Here is a 24463-nt window from a genome sequence, read left to right as displayed (position 1 = left end):
AATCTCTCCAATTGTCTGCTCATAGAGTGTGACTGCTTTCTGAAACCATTATTGCTTCGATTTGTGAAGCAAAGGTCTAGTGATGGGACTAGTTTCTGTCAGACCTTTACATATAAAATAAGGATTAATTGAGCATTTTTATTTTAATGATTTATAAGCGATAGGTACTGATTCTTCTTAACACAGACAGACAATAAACAAAGAATATTTTCTGTGCTGATCCATAATTGAATTCCATTTCATTTTTTCCATTAATTTCATTAATATATTAAATCAAGCACTTAAAAAAAAGTTTAACATTTAATCTTTGAAATGGAGACATTGTTTTCCTGTTATTACTTTATGTTGGAGTAATTCCATTTTTCCAGCTTAAAAAAATAAATCAGAAGGTATTTTTGGCATGTTTTATTGAGAGCTATAAATCAGTCTCACTGATGTGTTTTCTGGATGTGTTTTTCCTACTTCAGTTCTAGTGTGGCATCATCTGTTTAACATTGGCCCTTGATTTGAAACTGATTAGAAATAGCCCAGCGGGTCAATTTGAAGAATTTAAAAAGTGCACAGTTACTCCAAAGATATGTGACTTTGGCTTTTGCATCTCTAAAGTTATTTTTTCTTTTTCTGTTTTTTAGAAAGATTTTATAGGAGAGGGTGGCAGTATTTTCCTATTCCTGATAAATCAAGTATAAATCTACTCAAATCAGATGTAAAACTAATTCTGGTCCAGCTGCATCTTTTGGCTGTTATTTCGATAACTTCAAAAAGCCTTTAGAAAAACTTTCTGTACTTGGCTGGGTGCGGTGGCTCATGCCTATAATCCCAGCACTTTAGAAGGCCCACTTGAGGCCAGGAGTTTGAGACCAGCCTGGCCAACACGGTGAAACCCCTTCTCTACTAAAAATACAAAAAATTAACTGGGTACGGCGGCCCATGCCCAGGTGGTGGAGGTTGCAGTGAGCCAAGACAGTGCCACTGCACTCCAGCCTGGGCGACAGAGCAAGACTCTGTCTCAAAAAAAACCCAACAAAAACAGGAAAACCTTTTTGTATTTAGAAAAAAAAGGAAGGGGGAATAGGTATCTACTGTAAAATTAGGTTTAAAAACTGTATCATTACTAGTATATATAACTCTTAGATTCTTACAGTTCATCTTGGATTGTAGAGGAAGACTGAAACATAAATGAGACTGTGTATGTAAGCCCAAACTACACAACCCTCCTTTACCCACACAAACCCAACCTGACTCTGCCCATGGGTTGTTGCTGTCTCTGTTTCTTTTATGGCCCCTGCCTCTCTTTCAGCAGGAACAGAGCTCAGTGCCAGTCATTTCTCTAAGGTCATTTGCTATCTTGGCAGTTGACATGTAATTGTAACTCCTGTGGCTTTTTCTTCCTCCTCCCTCACATTTATTATTCTGCCTTTTATTTGCTTTTTTAGTTAAAACAAGGAACCTGGACTGTATTTAAAAACTACTTGGTATTGTTATTGAATAAAAAGCTGTCCTTCACCTGTTTTCAATTTAAAGAGCTGTGTGATTTTAAAAACGTTTTTCTTCTTAAAAACTAGCATCATAGCTAATGAAATTGCTTTTAACTTGTGAGTGTCTTTCCGTTGATTGTTTACCTTCCTGTGGGCCAGTAGCCATTGATAGGAATGTCCCGCCATACTTAACACCTGAGACAAACTGCTAAGCTATGATGTTGAACTGGAGTATACTGAAAGACTGAGTTTTTGACTAGTTATGTAACCTAAGTAAAGTGGGCTAACTGGTCTTAGAATGCTGTAAAATTCTGTGATTTTTTTTAAATGATACTTGATCCCAACTATAATATTTAAATACAATATTCTGTAAGCTTCTAAATATCACTTTCTTATGTAATGAACACTCTTCCTATGCTTCATTTTGAAAAGTTGAATTAATATCCTTATCTAAATGAAAAAGACAAAAATGCTACTAGTTGATTGTAGATCCCTTTAGTGATTTTTTCATAGTTAAGATCAATTAAATTAGCCTAATTGATCAGAGATATGAAGTTCTAAAAATATTTTTTGTAATCAATTCTTGGGCTCTGCTTTGTTTTTCCCATCCCCTCCCAATTTCTTTTTTTACATGAGGAGTATTTGTACAGCATATAAAAATTAGAAAATTCAAATAAGCAAAAAGAAAAAGAATCTGGTATTTTTAAATATTAAAAAATGACCAGGCTGGACACAGTTGCTCATGCCTGTGATCCCAGCACTTTTGGGAGGCTGAGGCAGGCTGATCACCTGAGGTCAGGAGTTCGAGACCAGGTTGGACAACATGGTGAAACCCCATCTCTACTAAAAATACAAAAATTAGCTGGGCATGGTGGCACTTGCATGTAATCCCAGCTGTTCAGGAGGCTAAGGCAGGAGAATCACTTGAACATGGGATGTAGAGTTTGCAGTGAGCTGAGATCACACCATTATACTCCAGCCTGGGTGACAGAGTGAGACTTCATCTCCAAAAAAAAAAAAAACCAACTAAAAAACTATCAATCAGTTCACAGGCCAAAGGTTTACATAACTTTAAAACATTGTAGAAACACATTATAGGAACACGTTGCTCACTTTTTATGGATACTAAGTGACATGGTTCTAGAAATTGCTCTTCAAAACCATTTTTATCTTTATGAGACTCTTGCAATCCTCCTGGTTATATGAAGGATTCCGTATTTGTCTTGATTTTTTCCATTCTTGAATTTGCTTAGACAGTGATTAATGCACATGCACATACACTTGCAACAAACATTCTCCCTCTCTCCTTCTCCTCCCTGCACTCCTTCCCCACCTGTGCCCTGACAGTGTTGGATGCTTACCACTCCTTGTTAGGTTGGAGTGCTGGGAATGTGGATTGGGTAGCTTCTTCCCTTCTCTTTTCCCTGTAGTGGATATTAGTGGTAAAAAGACTAAGAAGTCAGAATTACACCGTTTGAACATGCTCAGAGACATGCCATACCTACCCCTTTGCCTATGAAGTGGTGGAGGGTATATGATTGCAGACTGTGGCCCCTCCAGGGCATAGACCCTATCTACTACGTAGCAACTTCCTGCTTACCCTTAAACCTTAGTGCCACAAATTCAGAATTTGTGTTCTTGAGTGAGTGAAATGTCTCTTCTAGAAATTTATGTCAAGCCTTGATGAGAGTGTAGCTTATTAGTTAATAGTACAAATCAGGTTGTTACAGACATGTTTAGATTACCTAGAGAAATGTTCTAAGGGGATTAGCCCAGTGGCCTATTTGTGCCCACCAATGGATACTGCTATTTACGTATCCTTCATTTATCAAAGTAAACCAAACAGTAGTTCTGCTAGTTTAGCATCTCGTCACTTTATGTGTTACTTTTCTTCATGCTGCTTTAAAATTTATCATTCCGTCCAGAATAATGAGATTTTATTTTGTTTATGCCACACCTTTTATACAGCTTCAAATGTTTTTTTTCTGTATTAGTAATATAGAGGTAGTGATGAACAGAATTTCCCTCAAATAGGAAAATAGTTGCCAATTGTTCTGGCATGTTTTTCATTACTTCACAGACCCTGAATATAATAATTAGCTGATTGTAAAGGGCATCAATCTGGTTGTACTACAATTAAATTGGGTGCTGAATTGGCCTTTGCACATTAATCTGTCAGTATTCTTTTAGGGATTGGTAAAATGGCTCGGAAAGGAAGCTGTTTCTGTTACCTGCATTGTACTCCTAATTATCACAGCTCTCTGAAGCTTCAACTTCAGAAATGTGTAGAAGAAAAATATTTCCCTTGGTGAATGAACCCTTGCTTTATTCAATTGGTAGAAGTTTAGAGTAGAGCAAAATATTTAAAGCTTTACTATACTGGTCTGAGAGCAAACTGTTTTTTTTCCAAGTGATATTGAATTAAAAACTCCATCCATTTTCTGCCCATGCAAGGCAGTGCAATTCCCTGGAAATTGATTTTTTTTTTTCAGGGCTTACAGTGGCTTTCCCCAAGCTTTAGCTATATGGAAAAGAACACCTTTATTAAATCCACTTAGTGAATAAAGTTGGCAGTTAATTTTTAAGCATCTGGACCAGTGTGTAGAAAATTACTGAATGCATCAAAGTCCGACTAGTCTTAAAGTCACTTGATAAATAATTGTATAGGGAGCTCTCTAAACTCTAAAACATTATTTTGTGGGCACTAACATAATTTACCTATTATTCATGATACAAATGAGAGTAGTTATTTGTGGTATAATAGGTTTTATAGAACCTTGAAAAACATGCAAACTTTTATATATTAAGTTATGAAAATGACTTTAATAAAAATTACATGCCTATGTATTTTTCCTTTATAATATCCGACTATATGTGCATCTTAAGTGCATTGATTTGGTACTTTTCCATCTTCATAATATGATTTCTGCCTAATTATTGCTGTATACTAGTTTGTTACTTGCAAAGAAAAGCGATATGTACTCTAGGAAAATCATAAACATTATTTAGTTTGTTAAATGTTAATTATGGGGGTCATCTGAGGAGTTTTCTAGGGCTGATTTATTTACAGATCATGCGTTAGATTACTGAGAGAGTGTGTGTGTGTGTGTGTGTGTGTTGTCTTCCTAAGTTTGACTTTGGTTATGTGCAGTGCTCTTTGGCATTGGTTATATGCAGTACTGGAGAATGTTTTCTTATCAGTATCTCTGACCTGACCCTTTTGAGCTATGTTATATCATTCCATTTTGACACCTTTTATCAAACTTTAATGAAATGACCCAGGCAAACAAATTGTCATTAAACTTTCCATCACTTTGTCCCTTGGTATCGTCTTTTATAAATTGGACAGCAAATGTTGTATTGATCTTCTCGTTCTTGCAGCTGAACTTGAAATGACCCAGACTGCTTGTTGTTTATGGCCCAGAGTTGCTTTTCCTTGACATTTCCATCCACAGCATGACACCCTTTTTGTTTTTCTTTCTTTCTTGTGGAGATGAATGAACAAGACATACGGTATCGGGACACTCTTGGTCATGGCAACGGAGGCACAGTCTACAAGTGAGTAGTCAATTTTGTTTAAACTTTCTATCGGCTTTTCCAAATACTGAGTATCCAAGTTCACTGTGGCAAAGATTTTTAAATGACCACTAACACTTAGATTTTATTTCCATATTTGACTCCAAAATTCTGCAAGACATCTATTTTCTCAAGAATTGCCTGGAAAGTGCATTTATATTGCCTTTTTAATATTTCCGAGTCTGCAACTCTCCTGGGTGTGTACTTAATAGTCCACCATTAGTAAGTCTACCTTTAACTGGCCTGAAGTTTAATGCATTTTTTTTCCTTTGCTTTTTAACACTATTATTATTATTTTTTAACTTGCTAGCATCCTACACTAGTCCCCTGCCTGTTTACAGTTATGCCCAGTGGAAGCCAGACCTTATAAATACCATTGCTTTGCCCTGTGTCAACACTATAAGTTATTAAAAAGCCTTCTTCCTGTTGTATTTTCTTCTCTCCTCACCCTATTCCCCTGAGAGAATTTCTACACATTGATGAATATGTTAAGTTATAAAGTTCTCCCAAATTCCAGTTGCAGTGATCTTACCCCAAAGGAATGTTCATTTTCATATTAAAAAATGCTAGCCATAAAAAATAGTTCTCCGACAGGGAAGTCTTCTCATGCAGTAGTACAAAGTTTAAACTACATAATGTAATATCTGGTACTTAATAGTCTGCAATGGTGTATGAAAAATATTCCACTAGGAATTAAAAAATCCATACTCTGTAAGAAGGCCCTGAGGGAATAATAAAACTTTCCTCCAGAGAGCGGTTTTCCATGTATACACTAATCCTACATCACATTATGGTTGTGATATTAGGTCACAACCACAGATACTTTAACATTGGTATTAATATGTATTTCCAGAGTTGTAAAATAATTAACTTATTTTCTAATTGATTACCCATATTCTTAGAATTTTAAGTTCTGACTAACCACATGAATACAGATAAAAATTGCCCTATTCTATGACCATGAAGGTTCACATCCTAAAATTCCAGAACATCCCCTACTCATTGATGCAGCCTTGGTGTGGAATTTGATTTCTCAGGCTTAGAAGCTCTTTTGAAGTCATCTGATTCAGCCACCCATTCAGGGCTTCAGTGCCCTTTGCAGATACAGCCAAGATGTGAGTCCTTTCTCCTGAATATAGTCCTTTAAGAGCTTATGTTCACATGTTTGGATTGTTTTTTCCTGCAGATGACTGAGTATTGTGAACAGTTGGTCTGAAAGTGAAGTCCTTCCACTATGATAATTCAGAGAAGTAAATAAGAACATGTTTCTTACATGTTCCTTGGTCCTTGAGCCTGGCCCTTAAAATTGGGGTCCAATGTGTCTAATGATTTTTGCGGCTACTATTCTGCTTCCCTGGATCATACTAGTGTTCTTCCCACGCAACCTCCAGTATAAATGGCATCTTTTCATCTTAGTCTTCTCTTCCTTACTATCTGATTTAGATTTTTACTGTGTTCTGAAGGTTCTTGAGTTCAGGTGCCCATAGAAAGGAAAGAGGAAGAAGGAACATGTACAATCTGATTTGCTTCTATTGAGTTCACTTTTCAAAGCTTGAACCTTTCTTCTTAATGCCTTTAGGCTGATAGCCAAATATAATAAAATAAGAAAGATTCTGGCAACTCTTTGTATTCCTTTTATTGGCTTCAAATTGAATTCAAAAATGTTTCCTTAGACTCCTAACCTACCTATCTGTGTTATTTCAGCAAACCTTTAGTTTTATATTAATTGAAGGTCTATTGTGAATTTATTGTCCTAGCTTATTTCTAGAAGGGAAGAAGCATAAAACCATGAAACTTCAGCAGAATTTTTACGAGACATAATATTCTAGATGTTGACATTTTAATCCTTTATTTTAAAACATAGGTTTGTTTGTTTGTTTATTTGTTTGTTTGTTTTGAGATGAAGTCTCGCTCTGTTGCCCAGGCTGGAGTGCAGTGGCACGATCTCAGCTCACTGCAACCTCTGCCTCCTGGGATTCTCCTGCCTCAGCCTCCCAAGCAGCTGGGACTACAGGCGCACACCACCACGCCCAGCTAATTTTTGTATTTTTAGTAGAGATGGTGTTTCACCATATTGGCCAGACTGGTCTCGAGCTCTCAACCTCGTGATTCACCCGCCTTGGCCTTCCAAAGTGCTGGGATTACAGGCATGAGCCACCAGACCTGGCCAGGTTTATTTTTTAAAACGGGGAGTGTACAGAGAAGTGGAAAAAACATGCCCATCCACCAAGGGAAAATCACAGCATGAAATTATGTTAATTTTGTTTTTAAAATTGTTATTTTAAATTGTGGTGAAATACACATAACACAAGTTACCATTTTAACCATATTTAAGTGTATAGTTCAGTGGCATTAAGTACATTCACACTGTTGTGTAACTGTCAACACCATTCATCCACAGTACTCTTCATCTTGCATAATTGAAACTCTGCACCCGTTAAACAGTAACTCCCCCTTCACTCTGTTAACGTTGTTTTTAGCTAAGAAGCATGGCTGGAACTTCTTTCATTAGGGCTACTATGTCAAAGGGACCATTCTTCTATATGTCCTTGCCACAGGTTTTTTGATTTGCTAAAATGCTGTGTGTGATGTTAGGAACTTATCCTAAGAGCTCATTTAGCTACCATTGCTAATGCTCACTGTAAGTGTTGTAAGATGTAATGTTTTTGACATGATTGCATATGGGTGGTGAATGACAATATCCTGATAATTTTAGTGCGTATATAGTAGATTTATTATAAAAAGAAATTTCATTTACCTTATTGCCTGTGTGATTCTTAAGAGGGGAGGTGAAGGTACCAAATTGCATAACCACTTGTCATTGATCGTTGGGTATCATTTTTGCTCGGGCTTCAGCTTGTATTATTGTTCTTATATCCCTGGCTTTTAGTACAGCACAAAGAAATGATATAATCATTGAAAAATGAGGATCCATTTTACTAAAGTCTCTATAAAACTAAGTGTTTGATGTGTTATGATTGAGTTTCTTCTATACTAAGTTCACCTTAATGGTGTCGGTGATAAAAAAAAATGTGGTTTTTCAAACAGCGTGATTACATTATAGGCTCTGCTACATAAACTAGATGAAGAAAATATTGGAAAATACACTCATTGGTAACAAAACTGCCTAATGGGCTTATTCCATTTTTTTCTTTAAAGTGTAATAAAGCTAATAAGTGCAAAGCAAAAGTTTAATAATGCAGTCTTATTCACTTCACTTGATGGAAGGTTGGGAATTTTAAGGGATATTGTAATCATGTGTAATTACAGTGTATATGATTTAACAGTTGATACATTTTCCTCCTTTAAGTGTAGATGGGCTTCACAGTTGTACAATATGAAATTCTGGCCCCAGACATTTAAACCAAATGGTAATGTGAATTCTGTGTGCTGTCTCCTGATGAGCTGTGCTCTATATTGTGAGAGTGACTTAGGCAGTTAATTTTAAGTTGGTATTTCTTGGATTACTAATTTGGGCTACATGGAACATAAAGGAAATACCTTAAAGTATGGCTCAAGCCTAGGAAGAAGAAAAGTTTAGGAAAAGGTAAGGAATGTATTTTCCTTGTTGCCCCATTTCCTAAAGTGCTACAGGTTGCTCCAAAAAAATAAATTCAGGAAAGACATATGTTCTATTTCCCTCTGAGAGATTCACAATGAATTTCAAAAATGTTGAGAAAGTAGAGAGTGGTATGTGTTGTGATTAAGTGTGAGGGCTTTTAGTCTGAATCCTGCCTCTGTCACTAATTAGCTACGTAACCTTTGGCAAGTTATATAATGTCTTATGCCTCAGTTTTCCCATCTGTAAGATGGGGATAATAATAGTATCTAGGTTGGGCGGGGCACGGTGGCTCACACCTGTAATCCCAGCACTTTGAGAGGCCAAGGTAGGCAGATCACGAGGTCAAGAGATTGAGACCATCCTGGCCAACATAGTGAAACCCCGACTCTACTAAAAATATAAAAATTAGCTGGGCGTGGTGGTAGGTGCCTGTAGTCCCAGCTACTCAGGAGGTTTGGGCAGGAGAATTGCTTGAACCCGGCAGGTGGAGCTTGCAGTGAGCCGAGATTGTGCCACTGCACTCCAGCCTGGCGACAGAGTGAGACTCCGTCTCAAAAAAAAAAAAAAAAAAAAAAAGAAAAAGAAAAAAGAAAAAAAAATAATAGTACCTAGGTTGTTGTGAGGTTAAATGAGATGATCCGTAAAAGGCTTAGCACTATGACTGACACTTATTAAGTGTTAACTACTGGTAATGGTAGTGCTAATAATAGAAACATTGTTTACATTCTGTACTTCCTACCCTGACTTGGCCATGGGACTCTTTATTTTTTTTATTTTTATTTATTTATTTTTTGAGACAGAGTCTTGCTCTGTTGCCAGGCTGGAGTGCAGTGGCAACATCTTGGCTCACTGCAACCTCCGCCTCCCGGGTTCAAGTGATTCTCCTGCCTCAGCCTCCTGAGTGGCTGGGACTACAGGCATGTACCGCCATGCCTGGCTAATTTTTTGTATTTTAGTAAGGATGGGGTTTCACCATGTTAGCCAGGATGGTCTTAATTTCTGACATCATGATCCACCTGCCTCGGCCTCCCAAAGTGCTGGAATTATAGGCGTGAATCACCGCCCCCAGCCAGTCATGGGACTCTTTTTGAGGAACATCTATAAACATCTCACAGAATTATAGTTGTGTTGAACTAACTTTGAGAAATTCTGCCTTTACGTTATACACATTATACTTCTGTATTTTCTTCTATTCTGTAGTTGCTTGATGAATAATGATATCTTACATATTATCTTAAATATAATGATTTTTTAAGTTTCAAAGTATTTTTTAATCCTAATTTATTTTTGGATTGCTATAGGACAGCTGGTATAATGTTAAGCCCATGTTACTACTGAAAAAACTAGGGCTTATCATGTGGCCATTCAGCAGCAAAGCCAGATCTCTATACAGCATTTCTTTTCTTTTTGCTTGGTGTTCTTCCCCCAGGCGGTGTTGTCTCAAGGTCAAGCCGAGTCCATTTTGTTTTCTTGTGTTTTCTCATGTACCCAGCACAGTTTTAAGGATAAAATAGATCCTTTGTACGTCTTGGCTGAAATGAGAATGAGGCAAGTGGAGGTTTTAGTGGGGCTCTTTAATTGGATCTTCCTCATATCTAGCTACTTTGAGAGGCTGTACAATTGCCGTAGAACATTCACCTAGAAGAATAAGAATACCCAAACTAAGGAGATTGATATTTGAATGACTAACTTTCTTTAAAATGTTAAAACTTTCAGTGCTTAGTATCTGTTGACTCACTAGTCACTGTCTCTTTTTCTTGGATAATATGTCACATGGAAATGAAAGAAATTAACAGCCATAGTGACTTTGGAAACATTGATTCCAAAGCCAGTCTCTAAGACTCTGCTTCCTTGGTATATCATTTGATGGAGTCACTCAAACTTTGGGTCAGAAATGAAGTAATATTTAACTTTGAGGATTAAATCATGGTAAGTCAGTTAGCCAGCAATCACTGAAGGATTTATTTTATTTTTTCCTTAATGCCAGTTATTCAAGCCAAGACTCATATTTTCAGCTTCGGGGCCAGATAATCTAGTCTCAAGATGTTTGAAAACTGAATTTTCTACCTCCAACTCCTTCCCACAGGATAGAGTAAGAGTCTGATCTGGAATTTTCTCAGTGATACAATGGGTAGTATAGATACTGCCTTCATGGTGTTTTGAAGGTTGAATGTATACCATTACTTAGGAATTAATTTGAACCTATCTAGAGACAGTAAGAGGAGGGAAGGATTTGTAATTCTCAAAGATGTTAGTCTGTCCTCCTTTCTGTTGCCTTATCTAAAGAGAGATATTTGCTGGGCAGTGGGCTGGGGATGGTCCTTGGAGGTGGTAACTGCGATCCTGTGGCCTATTAGGTTGTGTTTTTTGCACTTGTGATTTGACTGTAGAGGCCAACTAAAATGTTAAATTAGTGTTTGGGAGCTTGAATCATATTAACTCATTATAGTAATATGATTTATTTAATGAAAATTAGAAGGACTGATGGTCATTTATATAAAATGAGAAAATACATAATTGTCTAGTTAAATGCTGTTTAGTAAACAGAATATTTCAAAACATGGAATTCCTTACGGGAAACAGAATGAAAAGAGTCCTTGATGGTGAAAATATAGGGAACCACATAGTACCCAGAAAACCTTGACTTTCCTCTTTGACCAGCCAACCTGAAGGTGTGAAACTTAAAGAGGGAGCAAGAGGTCTGGACCCCAGCTTCGCTTGTGGCTGTGCCAGTGGCCCTAGTCTTTTATATATTTTTCCATGATGTGTATCTTGTAAATTAAGAGTAGTTTTTAAAGGGTTTTAAAATTGACCTGAGAGCTAGAATGATGGTTTGATTTATTTGGACTTTAAATTTCTAATCACATAAGGAATCTTCCTTGCAGCCAAGATCATATTTTAAACAAGCAAACAAGACATCATCCTAATGTAAAATTAAATATTTGTATATGGCTGGATTGCATTATAGTATCATGTGACAAGCAAGGATATTAATGTTTTCAGAAAATCAATGAATATTTGTCAAATAAAATTAATTATGTATGTTTCCTTCTCTCCTTCTCTCAGCATTCACTGTTATAGGTTTGTTTCATACAATAATGTGTATTGTATCGATTTGAATCTAAGGAATGAACCTGAGCTCATGGTTCTCTGTACCTTTCCCACCTTTGCTTTTCCCCACCTCTCCATGTTCCTATAACTTCATACATGCTCATATCCATTATGGCAGTGATGTATTATTGGCATCCAACCAACATGACAGGATGTCACAGGTCGCTGAGAAGAGATTTTCAGACTCTGTTTCCACCCGAATTAACTATTATTGAAATAGTTTATTGAGATTGAAGTATTGATCATTTTCTGCTAACCTTGGCTTAAGGGAAGGAAGAAGAGGCAGTAGTGTTTTTGAAAGACACTAAATTTCATTTTTAAAAATCTCATTTATTTAGCCTTTTTTTCTTTCTGTTTTATAGCCTTTATTGTTTTATTGCTTGGAAAAGGGTATCTTGGTTTTATTTTTTATGACAGTATAATTATACTTCAGAAATGCACTTGATTACTATGGGTAACAAAATTGTTCTAGTATATTGGTTTGGCCAATATTGCTATACAAACAACTTTTCAGTCAATTGAGTCTGGTAAAAATCAATACATTATGGTAATATTTCAAGTAAGAATTTGCTGAATCTAAGTGTTTCAACTTCATCTCCTTTCAGGGAAAAAAATAGTTTTGAAGTGGCAAGACTTCTTTCTAATATTTTAATAACAAATTTTTATTTATAAAGACATTTAAAGTCCCCAGTAAAAGTGGTTGTGATTGGGTAAACATTACATTAGCACACTTCTGTATTATAGGGTGCAAGATATCTAGTTTCCATTTGAAATCTATTCCCTGCCACACCAAGAAGGCATAACATCAGGGACTGACATAGTGTCTGTCACTTTTGGATTCTGGATTCCTGTATGTAGTTCTGGGTGCTGAGTTTACAGACATGTGGACAGTTCAGAGAGCACCCAGAGGAGCAATGGAGAGAATAATGAGGGATTGGGGAATTGTGCCTGTTCAGTCCTCCTTCATTCATCTGTCAGGCAGCCAAGTTCTGAGCATGTGCTATGTGGAGGGCTCTGTGTCAGATGTTGGGGACAGCCTAGCCTCAAAACTTGTGTCTGGATAGATGCATAAGTTCTGTCCTCAGGTACGCATGGGGCCTCACAGTCTGGGCCACCTGTCTGTGTGTATGGTGCACAAATCTGGGGGCTGAAGAAGGAGTGATGGCTTTTGGCTCTTTCCTCAGGAAGGATCAGGAAAGGCCTCATGGAGGAACTGGCATTTGAGAAGTGTTTGAAAGGAATTGGCTAACTTTTCTCTGAGGAAGAGAAGATTAAAGGGCTCCGTGACAGCTGACTTAAAGTCTGAAGGGCACTTCTGTAGATGAGGAGCAGGTTTGCTTTGTGTTCTTCTGAAGACTAGACACAAATGGCCTGTCTTGAATGTCTCTGTGACAGTCGGCCTTTGGTTAGAGTGATTAATGTACTCTTTCTACTCTTCTTCCCACTGGGTTGTGTTCCCTGGAGGAGAGTCATGTCTAGGTTATCTTGGTGGGAGTCCTTACAGCGCCCAGCACAGTGCCTTACCTACTGTAGGCACTTAGTGAGTGTTTCAGGAATTTACCTGCAGAGGCAAATTCTTCACAGCCTAAGGATGGACACAATGTGTTGTTCATTGCTGGGTGACTCTGGGAAGTGGTAAACTCCTCTACCTTAAGCAGAATGATGTGGCTGTTGTTCAGAATGGCTGAGAAAAGAATTCCCACTTTGACCTGGACATGAGATGACTGCACAGATTTCTCCCAAGCCTAAAGTCCCAGAACTAAATTCAGCATTCAGTTACCATAAAAATCTTATGTCAGGTGTTGCTTGGTTTTGTTTAGTCTATATTCATTTTTTGCTGAACATCCTGTCACTGTGCCAAGGACTATTCCAAGCATGTGCAGTCCAGTTGTGAACAAGATAGGCAAGGTCAGATAGGCAACGTCCAGAGCTCACACTAGTGGGGCAAACAATAATCAAGACAATAAACACTGAAGTAAGATTATATAGACCTTGCATGTTCTATTAAAAAATGTAGAAGAGGTGCTCAGGAAGACCTGTCTGAGGTGGTGCTGTTTGAGCTGAGACTTAAAGACAGGATGGAATCAGTTTGGGAAAATCTGGGAGAAGAACCTTATAGGCAGAAGTAACCACTCAGGCAGAAACTCTAAGATTAAGATAGGCATGAACTTGTGTAGTTGGAGTAGAATAAGCTCTGGGGAAGGTGGAGAGATGGACAGGGCTTGATCACCCTGGGTCTTTTAGTCCTTGCTAAATCCTTGCTAAGAAGGTATGTTACCCTCTTTTTACTTGTGAGAAAGATAAAGCTTGGAAGGGCTAAGTGGCATGCCCAAGATCAAGTCAAGAATAAAACTTAGGTCTTCTGACACCTACTTCCCAAGCCAAGGTTTTTCTGTTTGCCATTCACTCTCTGAGTTTCCTAACTTTTAACCCAGATTATTTTTGGATGTAAGATATAAAATCAGTGTATAGATTTAAAAATCAATGATGTGTCATCTCTAGGTGTTAATTTTAGAGGCTTTTTAGTAGATGTTAAAACATCCATTTCTTGGCTGACAGTTATGACAACGTAACTTGTTATTTCGTCTACCCTTTGGGTCTCCTTATTTACCAAAAACTTATAATTTAATAATTGAATCCCTGGATTAATTATATGGTTGTGCTAGCAGAGTCTTGATTTATAAGACACGTTACGTTTTTTATAGCTATTTTATAGTATTTGATGTGTTAGAAAATCGTAGTCTCTCGGTTGGCATATTGCACAAGCAAATATTTGTGTACCATAGCATCTAGGGCATTTACTTAAATTGCTTTTTTGGAAAATAATTCACTGGAAAGTCCAAAAGGCATTTACTGTGTATAACTTTCTGCCACAGTTTTTTTTTTCTTTGCTCTGTCATTGGTTACTTTGATGTAGGAGACCATGTTTCTGTTAAATTGCTGCCTTACTAGAGCGAAATAAGTTTAGGTTCTGATTTGTACACTAACGTTGAATTGGAGGAGCAGTTTGTAAAATTTGAGAAGGAAATAGCAATAGAAATTTAGGTTGTGGGTATTAAACATTAAAAAAAAACCCATTAATTTGCTTTCTAATGTGACTTTATATCATGTTGTCTTCTTGACCCTAAAATTTCCTTACTTTTCCTTGTCAGTATGGCAAAAAGAAAGAAAAAGAGAGTACAGTGCTATTGCTGAAAGCAGTTAATGGTTTTTGTCTCGTGAATTTAAATAATAAAATGAAAAATGTTCACGCAAAATTAGAACTTGCTTTAGGACACAATCAATATAGCATTTTAACAAGCTTAATGTATTTGGAAGATATGCATTGTGTGAGGTTCTCAAACATACTGATTCTATTACGACAGTTAACTGTAGCAGCAAAATGTAACAATATACTTAGCCAATAAACATAAAACTTATTAAATCATAATTAAATTTTCAGAAAAGTTATCTAAATATTATGAATAAAATATATTTTACATGGCCTCAGCAACAAAATGTATAGCCAATGAAACTTTATAAGTGGTGAAGAAAACCATATATGGGATAAAGTTATAGAATGAATTTTTACCGCAGACACATGTACCGAGTTAAGTTTGTGTACATCATTTATTTCTTCTCTCTTTTAACTTCTTTTGGAGGTAATTCTTAGTGAGTATTTGCAGAGCCCAACAGCTGGGGTAACTGACTGAAGGGGCAAATGAGAAGTTTCCCTGCTCCTTTGGAGTCTGGTGAAATGTTTCAAGGCCCTACCTGCCCCCATACATGGAAGATGCAAGAGGTACTCAGATTCACTGTGGTTGCGTTTACATTTCCACAGTGGGCCCCAATCACAAGCTTCATATTATGGTCCCAGCTGTGTGGGAATGTAGCTGAGTACAGTAGGTATCGTCATCCTCATTTGATTTATGAAGAAACGGAAACACAGATAAATGAATGGATTTCCCTGAGGATTCAGACCAAGTCAAGGATAGGACCACCACTGAAACCCAGGCTTTCTTAATTCTTAGTCCTTTCCCAATGCCATTCCTGGTAAATAATCACATTTTGACTCCATGAGGAGCTAGAATAAACAGAATATATGCAAACCTAAGAATTTCTGCCAGCAATCTCTAGCAGATATACTTCAGCTGTACTTTGAATTTTTATTTTGTACACCAGGCACAGGCACATGTATGTTATAGATGACCAATATGAACAAACAGCTGTCTCCCTTCCTGCTTCCTTCCTTGGAACTTGTAATCTTTGAATAACTGATTAGGCCAGTGTCAGAAATGTTTATGCTGATCTCTGAACCTCAGTCCGTTCAACAGATGACTCCCTGGAAATTTTATCTTTGGTTTTCTTTTTTTTTCATTGCCATGATTTTGTGAGTTAGTTTATGAGTGTATTTAAATCATTTCTGGAATCTAAATATTTTGGGCTTGCTGATCTTTATAAGGAAGTTAGTTTCCCTTCTCTCATATAGACCTCTTTCTGCTTTCTCCTCCCGTCTATCGTATTTTAAAAGTATATGTGACACCGTTAAGTTTTAATCTTCTAAATGGATTGGAGAATAGCACCTTCCCTTGACTAACCTCAAAGGATTTTAAAAAACAGAATGTTGCCCAATTTTTGAGGGAGAATGTTCTAACACAGTTTATATATTTTTGTAACTCCACAAAGGTATCTCGTAAAGAACATTGGTGGAATTGGGTTTTAAAGTCCAAATACTTTCCTTCTGTTGTGCAGAACATAGCTCCTCAACCTAGAGGCACAGTGTCATATGCAGGGAAGTCACTCAGATTCCTTCTTATTATTGGTTTAAAGATCACTGTCCCTGGATGGTATAAGATATGATGGTAGTTTGTACTGTTCAGTTTTTACGTTAAAGGAAAAGTCTCTCCTGGTTTCTTTTGACCCTAGTCATGATATGCCCATTTCATGAAGTCTATTTTATGCACAAAAGTGCACAAAATGAAGATAAAGTGCCTCTCTCCAGCCTGACAAAAGCCATTTCTTTGCAGAATGGTAGCTGCAGCGAAAGTGAATAAATGAATGGACAGCAATCACAGCCTAGTTGATGAAACTGTTCAATTAAAGCACAGGCATTTACATGGTGTAATTTCCCTAAATTGCCAATGAGCCCCTTTAGACACAACCAGTGTTCAAATTGATTTCAGCATTGATTTTGGCTGAAGCTGATAAATTTCTGCTTGTTAGTTAAAGTAATTTTGCAGAAGACTTTGTACTGCAGTATTGAAGTGTTCATTTAGCTGATGGTTAAAAGAGGAGTTATTTACAGAGGCCTCTACTGTTGTTCTGAGATGGGACAATTCCCCAATCATCTTTTACTTTTAATTTTTTAGGCTTCAGTATTCCAATCAATAGGTGATTGAAACTGATTAAAACTTATCCAACCAGCTGCCTATGGCAGTTTAATTAGAAGCTGGATGATTCTTAAATTAAAGTTGTCTTATTTTCATTGCAAAGCCATCTTCCAGAAGAGTAAGGCACAAACAGTGCAGAAAACTTAAAAGACTGGCTTTGCTAAGGTATCTTGCAAATGTTAAATCACTCAATAGCTATTCCTAAGACAATTCAAAAATGTATCAGAGAGTTTGCTTTTATGGAGATTAGAAGTAATGACATGCTTACTTGCCAGCCAAGGAATGTTTGTTTCATTCAGTCAGAGAGATTACCTACTGTATAATGATATATGTGAAAGACCAGCTGTTTGGGATATATCTATTATTTCATAAGCAAGATGAATGCTTGAGCTTATTTTTAAACACTGTAATGCAGGATGAAACTAGCCATCATGATATCCTCTGCATCTGCCCCCTGGAAACCATCAGCTTTGAATTTATATTTTTATTCTGTTTTGAGGTCTTGATTAAAATAAATCTCCATTGAATGAAAAACAGAAATTTTTTATGTAAGTTCATGTTGACTTGTCAACAGTATTGTGGGCAGGATTATAGAAGAGAGATTTTTGCTCCTCTGCTCCCTAGGGAAGCTTCTCCATACTCATTTTATCTAGTGTGGGACAATTTCTTGAGTTTTTAATGGAAATGGGTTAATATTTTTGTCATAGGGGACATATTACATCTGATATTACGGGGAAGAAGGGAAGAAATGGCTCACTTTTCAGAGGTGCATTTACTCTTTGACCCACTAGGGTACTATTTAGTGTTCTAGAAGAGGTAATTTAGTAAATTGTACCCCAGTGGCCTGAAAAAGTTAATGCAACTCTGAAAAGTGAGCCATTCAATCGATTTTCCCTATTGCTTTTAAAAAATCAACACTGACCATATCCAGAGAATGTTGAAGACAACTGAAATTAGAGGATCTAGAAGCAACCAGTTTATTTTTACACAAAGCTTGTTGGGACATGCACTGGATTTGGCTTCAGAGGACCCAAATCTACTTCCCACTCCAGTACTTACAGATAGGAATCGTGAAGCAGTCAGTGACCTCACCAAGCCTTGGTTTCCTTATCTATAAAGTGGTGATAATAATAATATTTACCTCACAAATTTTTGTGGAGATCAAATAGCTTTACTGTATGTAAAATGTTTTATAAACTATGAAGCACAATAGAATGTTAATTATTAGAATAAGGAGGTTTTCTGAAGTAGCCGTTTATGTATCTGATTTTGGAAAGTAATTTGTTGTTAGTTTTCCCAGAAACTGTGAGCAAAGATTAGATGGCTATCAAGTTGTTTCAGGAGAGAGTTTCCTAGCTAGTTAATCCTCAGGGCTAGTTAATCCTCAGGGTATTTCTATTCCCCCCCCCCCCCCCCTTATTTTTCTAACAATTCCAGTTATTTCATTCCTTCTCATCATTAGGCTTTATATGTCTTGCTTCTCTGTTTACCCACTACATTCTTTCAGAATCCTTGATCAAGAGATCAGTGTGACTGTAGCTTCCTTGATCTCAAAGGTATTTAGACCATATATTAAAAGACATTACTCTAGTTGATGTGGAGAGTGTTAAAGGCTTGAACCAGGCCACATCAACTTGGGGAAGAAATACCGAGGTAGCGATGACTACATTAACTCTGAGGCAGGTATGGGAGTAAAAAGGGGTATATAGCCAGAGTAAACAGAAAGAAGAAATGGCAAATGTAGAGTTACAGTAGCTTTCTCTTATCGAAAATCTTTCTAATCTAGCCAAGTTCCCTATATCATCCATTTGGTTGATTTATGAGCCCTATGTACAATCAGTTATCTTGAAATTAATATCTGTGACCTAACAACATATTTGACTTGAGACCTAAACAGTATGAGGGGCTCTGTTTTTTTGTTTTTTGTTTTTTCTTTCTTTCTTTCTGAGACAGAGTTTTGCTCTTGTTGCCCAGGCTGGAGTGCAATGGTGCGATCTTGGCTCACTGTAACCTCTGCCGGATTCAAGTGATTCTCCTGCCTCCACCTCCCAAGTAGCTGGGATTACAGGCATGTGCCACCACGCCCTGCTAATTATTGTATTTTTAGTAGAGACGGGGTTTTGCCATGTTGGCCAGGCTAGTCTCGAACTCCTAACCTCAGGTGATCTGCCCGCATCGGCCTCCCAAAGTGCTGGGATTACAGGTGTGAGCCACTGTGCCTGGCCTGTTTCTTAACCACAGATTATTTTGCAATCAGTAGTCAAGCATCTGTAATGGGTTTTTAGGCAGAAGGAAGGTTGGCAAAGACTGCTATTTGAACTAGTACAGTTTACATAAAAGCTTCTTTTTACAACTGCTGTTTACTTTGGGTTTCCTATTTTAACAGCTAGAGCCTGGCTAATGTGTTTATCTATTATGGAAGGCAACAACTGTCAGTGTTGATTTCCCTGAAACTATTTGAAGTATTTCTGTGGATGGCTACTTTAGTATGTGACAGAATGTTGAAATTTCGAAGCTTGGCCATTAGTCTTAAACGTGTTAATAAAATCTACCTTCAAATAAACCTACCAAGTGAACAATTTCTAAAAAGGCCAAGCAATTAGAGGATTAAATTTTAATTTAAAAATTTAAATGTATTTAATTTAAAGTTTAAAAATTATATTTTTCATTAGCTGAACCACAGCTAGTTTACATTTAGTTCCTGAAACGATATCATTGCATTAAAAGGTGACATCTAGAGGGTTTTAAAATTAATCTCGCAAGATAATAAAAGATTTTTGTTTTGTTTGTGTCAGTATTTGTGTACTCATGTGCTTTATACAGCAGAGAAACGTTCTGCTTGTTTTGTATTAGCTTCAGAGTTGTTCAGCCTTATAATCTTTTGGGAAAATGTAATACAATCAACTCTCAGATTCCTTGTTTTAAGTAGTAGTCTCATGGGGGTATCTCCTAATAGTTTAACCTCCTCGATTTCTACCATCTTCTTTCTTTTTGTTTTAGTTTTCCTTTATGCCAACACTATAAAGTCTTTGAAATGGAAACTTCTAAGTTGAAGAAAGACTGGTATCTTGTTATTCTAAATTTACATAAAAGCAGAGGCTTTTTTGGTTAATAAATAAAATGTCACACAAAGAGCAAAGAAGCATCATCTCTGTAAGTATAGAAACTGATGATCCTACAGTATATAAGCTTTAACCAATGCCATGTTTTAATAAGGAAGTAGATTTAATAATTGAACCTGAGTGTGACCAACTCTTAACTTTCTGTGCCAATGAGGAGAATGAAGAATTGCATTTTAGACAATGATTTATTTGTCTTGTCTTGATCAAACTTTTTCGTAATGAATCAGATCTCAGAGAGCTTTCTTTTCCTTTGTCTTTTTACCTCTGCCATGTCTCTGATGGACGTCCTATAAATCCCTAGGGCGTTCAGAGAATAGAGAATCAGGGAATACAGGATATCTCGCAAGCTGTGAAATCTTTGCATGAAAAACAAAGAACTGATGTTATTATTTGAGAGAGTGAGCTACCTCTGCAATGAGCTAATAACAACAAATACATTTGTAACTTTTATTTAGTTTAAAATAGCCTTTGCTCACCGTTTTTCTTGTCTTCTACCTGTTCTCTAAGAGACACAGGGAACAAAATAACCATCACTTTCTTTCTTGCTTACCTAGAATGAGACCATCTCTTTTTAATTACTGGTTATTTCTTGAGCCAAATCCTAACCGTTGCTTTCACCATTTTAGTGGCTGGATTATTTTCTTAGGTTTCCTATCCATTTGGAGAACCTTTCAACAATTGATAACACTCTATAAATAATTCACAAAGTAATTGTGTCCCTCTTTTCACTAACCTTCTTTGAAGTATGTTATGTGAGAAGTAGAATTTAAGTCAGTGGCATTTAGTTCATGTGGTTAATGAAGGAAGTGCCCTGTGTCCTTCATAGAACAGTGGCAATACTGTCATTTCAGTGTTCCTGTTTTGCCATTGTGATTAAAAGTCATTATACATGCAGTTACGCTCCAGGTCTTTTCTCCAAGAGGCAAAAAAAATGGGTATTTCCATACTCATTTTGATAACTATTTTGCTAATAAATTGACATTTATGACATAGGATATTGTCAGTTATGCTGAAATCTGAAATATTTATAGTCAGATTATAGGCCAGCCTCCCCCATTCTTTCTTTAATTATATCCTACCTCACAATCACTAGGAAAGCACATATGCTCCCTATTATAAATTCTTTCTGCTCATAATTTAAAATAATTTGGTTGGAATATGTTTAGAAATTAATATGCAGAATAGTACCGTAGAAAATAGATGCCTACTTTAATTGTATGAGATTGTACCAGCTTTATCAGAAAATATATGATCAGCTCTAGGTTATTTATTTTGTGAACAAGAGTCAGCTGGGACAATTCATATTTTTTGGTTCTCCTAGAATTTGAAATTCTAGGCATAAAGAATTTTAGTAAACATGGTAAAATCCAGATGCAGTTGATCTTATGCATGGCATAATTTGTGTAGGAGTCCAGATGTTGGAATTTGAACACAGGTTGTTTCCCCCTTCTGTCCTGTGTGGACTTTTTAACATGTTATTTTCACATACTTATTTTCCTTACTTTTATTTATTTTTTGATACAGGGCCTCACTCTGTCACCTAGGCTGGAGTGCAGTGGTACGATCATGGCTTACCATAGCCTCGACCTCCCAGGCTCAGGTGATCCTCTCACCTCACTTCCCAAGTAGCTGGGACCACAGGCATGTGCCCCCATGCCCAGCTAATTTTTTAAAATTTTTTGTTGGGATGAGGTATAATTTATGTTGCCCAGGCTGGTCTTGAACTCTTGGACTCAAGCAGTCCTCCCACCTCAGCCTCCCCAAGTGTTGGGATTACAGATGTGAGCCACTGTGCCCTGCCTATTTTCCTTACCTTTAAAGATTATTCTAGAAATTCAGTTTACTCTTTGTAACGATGTATCTTTTAATAAATTCTCATTAACAGTTTAGATGAAGGTGAGCACACCTCTAACCTTTTATGTATTGTACTAGACTCATCTTTAACATTTCAAAGAGTAGGTAATATAGTCAGTTGGATTTGTCCCTAAGTATTGCTTTTGAAATCAGTCACATGTTTTTTGAACACTTTGTGCAAAGTACTTCACTTGGCACTCGGGTAGATAGAACATCAACTTTCATGGCCTCAGGGACCCCATTCTTTGGGGTCTGTTGTTAGCTTACTGTTTGTACCTTCTCATCTCCTTTACTGTTTTCTTCTCATCTTTCTGACCTTTGAATTTAGAGAGCCTCAGTTCCAGTCCTTACACCTCTTCTGTGTTTAATTCACTTCCTAAGTGAGTGTGTATAATTCCATGGCTTTGCATATCATCTGTATGCTGAGGAAGTCCAAATGTATGTCTGTAGCCCTGGCCTGTGTCCTGAACTTCAGACTCACATCTGATTACCAGTTGGATGTCCTCTAGGCATTTTAAAATTATCTAAAACTGAATTCTTGATTTCTTTGGAAACCTGCTTTGTTTACTGCTTTTCGCATCTCAGTAACTGGAAACTCTATTCTACAAGTTGCTAAGGACAAAAACTTTGCAGTCTTTCTTCATCCTTCTTTTTATTTCAGATTATATATACCTTTACCCACAAATCTTGTGGGTTCTTCCTCAAAAATATTTCAGGAAGCTGACCACCTTTCATCACTCTTTTCTTGCTACCCTATTCAAAACCACTATTACTGCTTGCTAGGATTTTATTGCAAAAGCCTCCCAGTTTCTATCCTTGCTTTCCTGCAATGTGTTCTCTCCACTCAGCAGCCAAAGTGATCTTTCTAAAATATTAGGTCTCCCCCTCTGCTCATAACCTCTTATATCACTTGGAATAAAAGTCAGAGTCCTCACCATGGCCTAAATGGTGCTACACAGTCTGTTTTCCTTACCTCTCTGACCTCATCTCCCCCAGCTAGCCCTCTTGCTTATTCTGCTTCTGCATACATGTCAAGCACACATTTCCACCTTGGGCTTTTGAATTTGCTGTTTCCTCTACCTGGACTCCCCTTCCCCTAGATGTCCGAATGGTGTGCTCTTATACTGTTCACATGTAACCTGAAGAGAGAGGCATTTCCTGACTTCCTCCCCAACCCTAATATCAAATAGCATGTCCCTAATGTTGATCAGTCTCTATATCCTTACCTTTATTTTTTTCAATGCACTTACCCCCACCTCACATATTGTATATTTATTTGATTATTGTCAGTCAGCCCCTATCAGAAGGTAAACATCACAAGGGCAGGGACTTGATCTCATTTGTTCTCTGCTGTATCCACACTGCCTCGCTTATTGCCTGGCAATCAGAGACATGCATTAAGTATTAAATATAAAAAAAGGATCTAGGAGGAGAATGTATCATATACTGTGGAAGAGGTTGAGCATATAGTAATGAACAAAATGGACCTTGACCTTCCCCTTGAAACTTACAACAGAGACCCTATATTAAGAATTTACAGCATAGTTAGGTAATTAGAGTTTACAATATAGTTAAATAAAGTGAACACCATACCTGTAATCCCACCACTTTGGGAGGCCAAGGCTGGAGGATCACTTGAGGCCAGGAATTCAAGACCAGCCTGGGCAACATTTTTGTAGAACCCTTGTTCTACAAAAAATAAAAATAAAAATTAGTCAGCCATGGTAGTACTCTCCTGTAGTCTCAATGACTCAGGAGGCTGAGGCAGGAGGGTTGCTTGATGCCAGGAGTTCAAGACCAGCCTGGGCAACATAGTGAGACCCCTTCATTCTGCAAAAAATAAAAATAAAATTTAGCCAGGCATGGTGGTTCACTCCTGTAGACTCAACTACTCAGGAGGCTGAAGCAGGAGGATCACTTGAGCCCAAAAGTTCAAGGCAGCAGTGAGCTATGATTGTGACACTGTACTCCAGCCTGGGTGACGGAGTAAGACCCTGTTGCTTAAAAAAAAAATACTAGGCTGGGCACAGTGGTTTATGCCTGTAATCCCAACACTTTGGGAGGCCGAGGCAGGCAGATCACGAGGTCAGGAGATCGAGACCATCCTGGCTAACATGGTGAAACCCCGTCTCTACTAAAAATACAAAAAATTAGCCTGGCGTGGTAGCGGGCGCCTGTAGTTCCAGCTACTTGGGAGGCTGAGGCAGGAGAATGGCGTGAACCCGGGAGGCGGAGCCTGCAGTGAGCGGAGATCGTGCCACTGCACTCCAGCCTGGACGACAGAACAAGACTCCATCTCAAAAAAAAAAAAAAAATTAGCCAGGTGTGATGGTGGGCACCTGTAGTCCCAGCTATTCGGGAGGCTGAGGCAGGAGAAGTGCTTGAACCTGG

The 24463-nt window shown here is 37.5% G+C and overlaps 1 protein-coding gene across 14 annotated transcripts in view; it reads left to right on the top strand.

Moving 5' to 3' along the window:
• Positions 1-24463, top strand: part of MAP2K5 (mitogen-activated protein kinase kinase 5) — a 274973-nt gene that overhangs the window by 50917 nt on the left and 199593 nt on the right. For all 14 annotated transcript variants that reach the window (XM_021941782.1, XM_021941781.2, XM_021941778.1 and 11 more), the window contains exon 8: positions 4972-5036. In XM_021941782.1, coding sequence (XP_021797474.1) covers positions 4972-5036 — 65 coding nt within the window. The remainder of the gene's footprint in view (positions 1-4971; positions 5037-24463) is intronic.

This window comes from Papio anubis, chromosome 7, assembly GCF_008728515.1.
Source record: "Papio anubis isolate 15944 chromosome 7, Panubis1.0, whole genome shotgun sequence".
Taxonomy (NCBI): Eukaryota; Metazoa; Chordata; class Mammalia; order Primates; family Cercopithecidae; genus Papio; species Papio anubis.
Note: the sequence above shows the minus strand (reverse complement) of the source record. Positions and strands in the feature narration are given on the sequence as shown.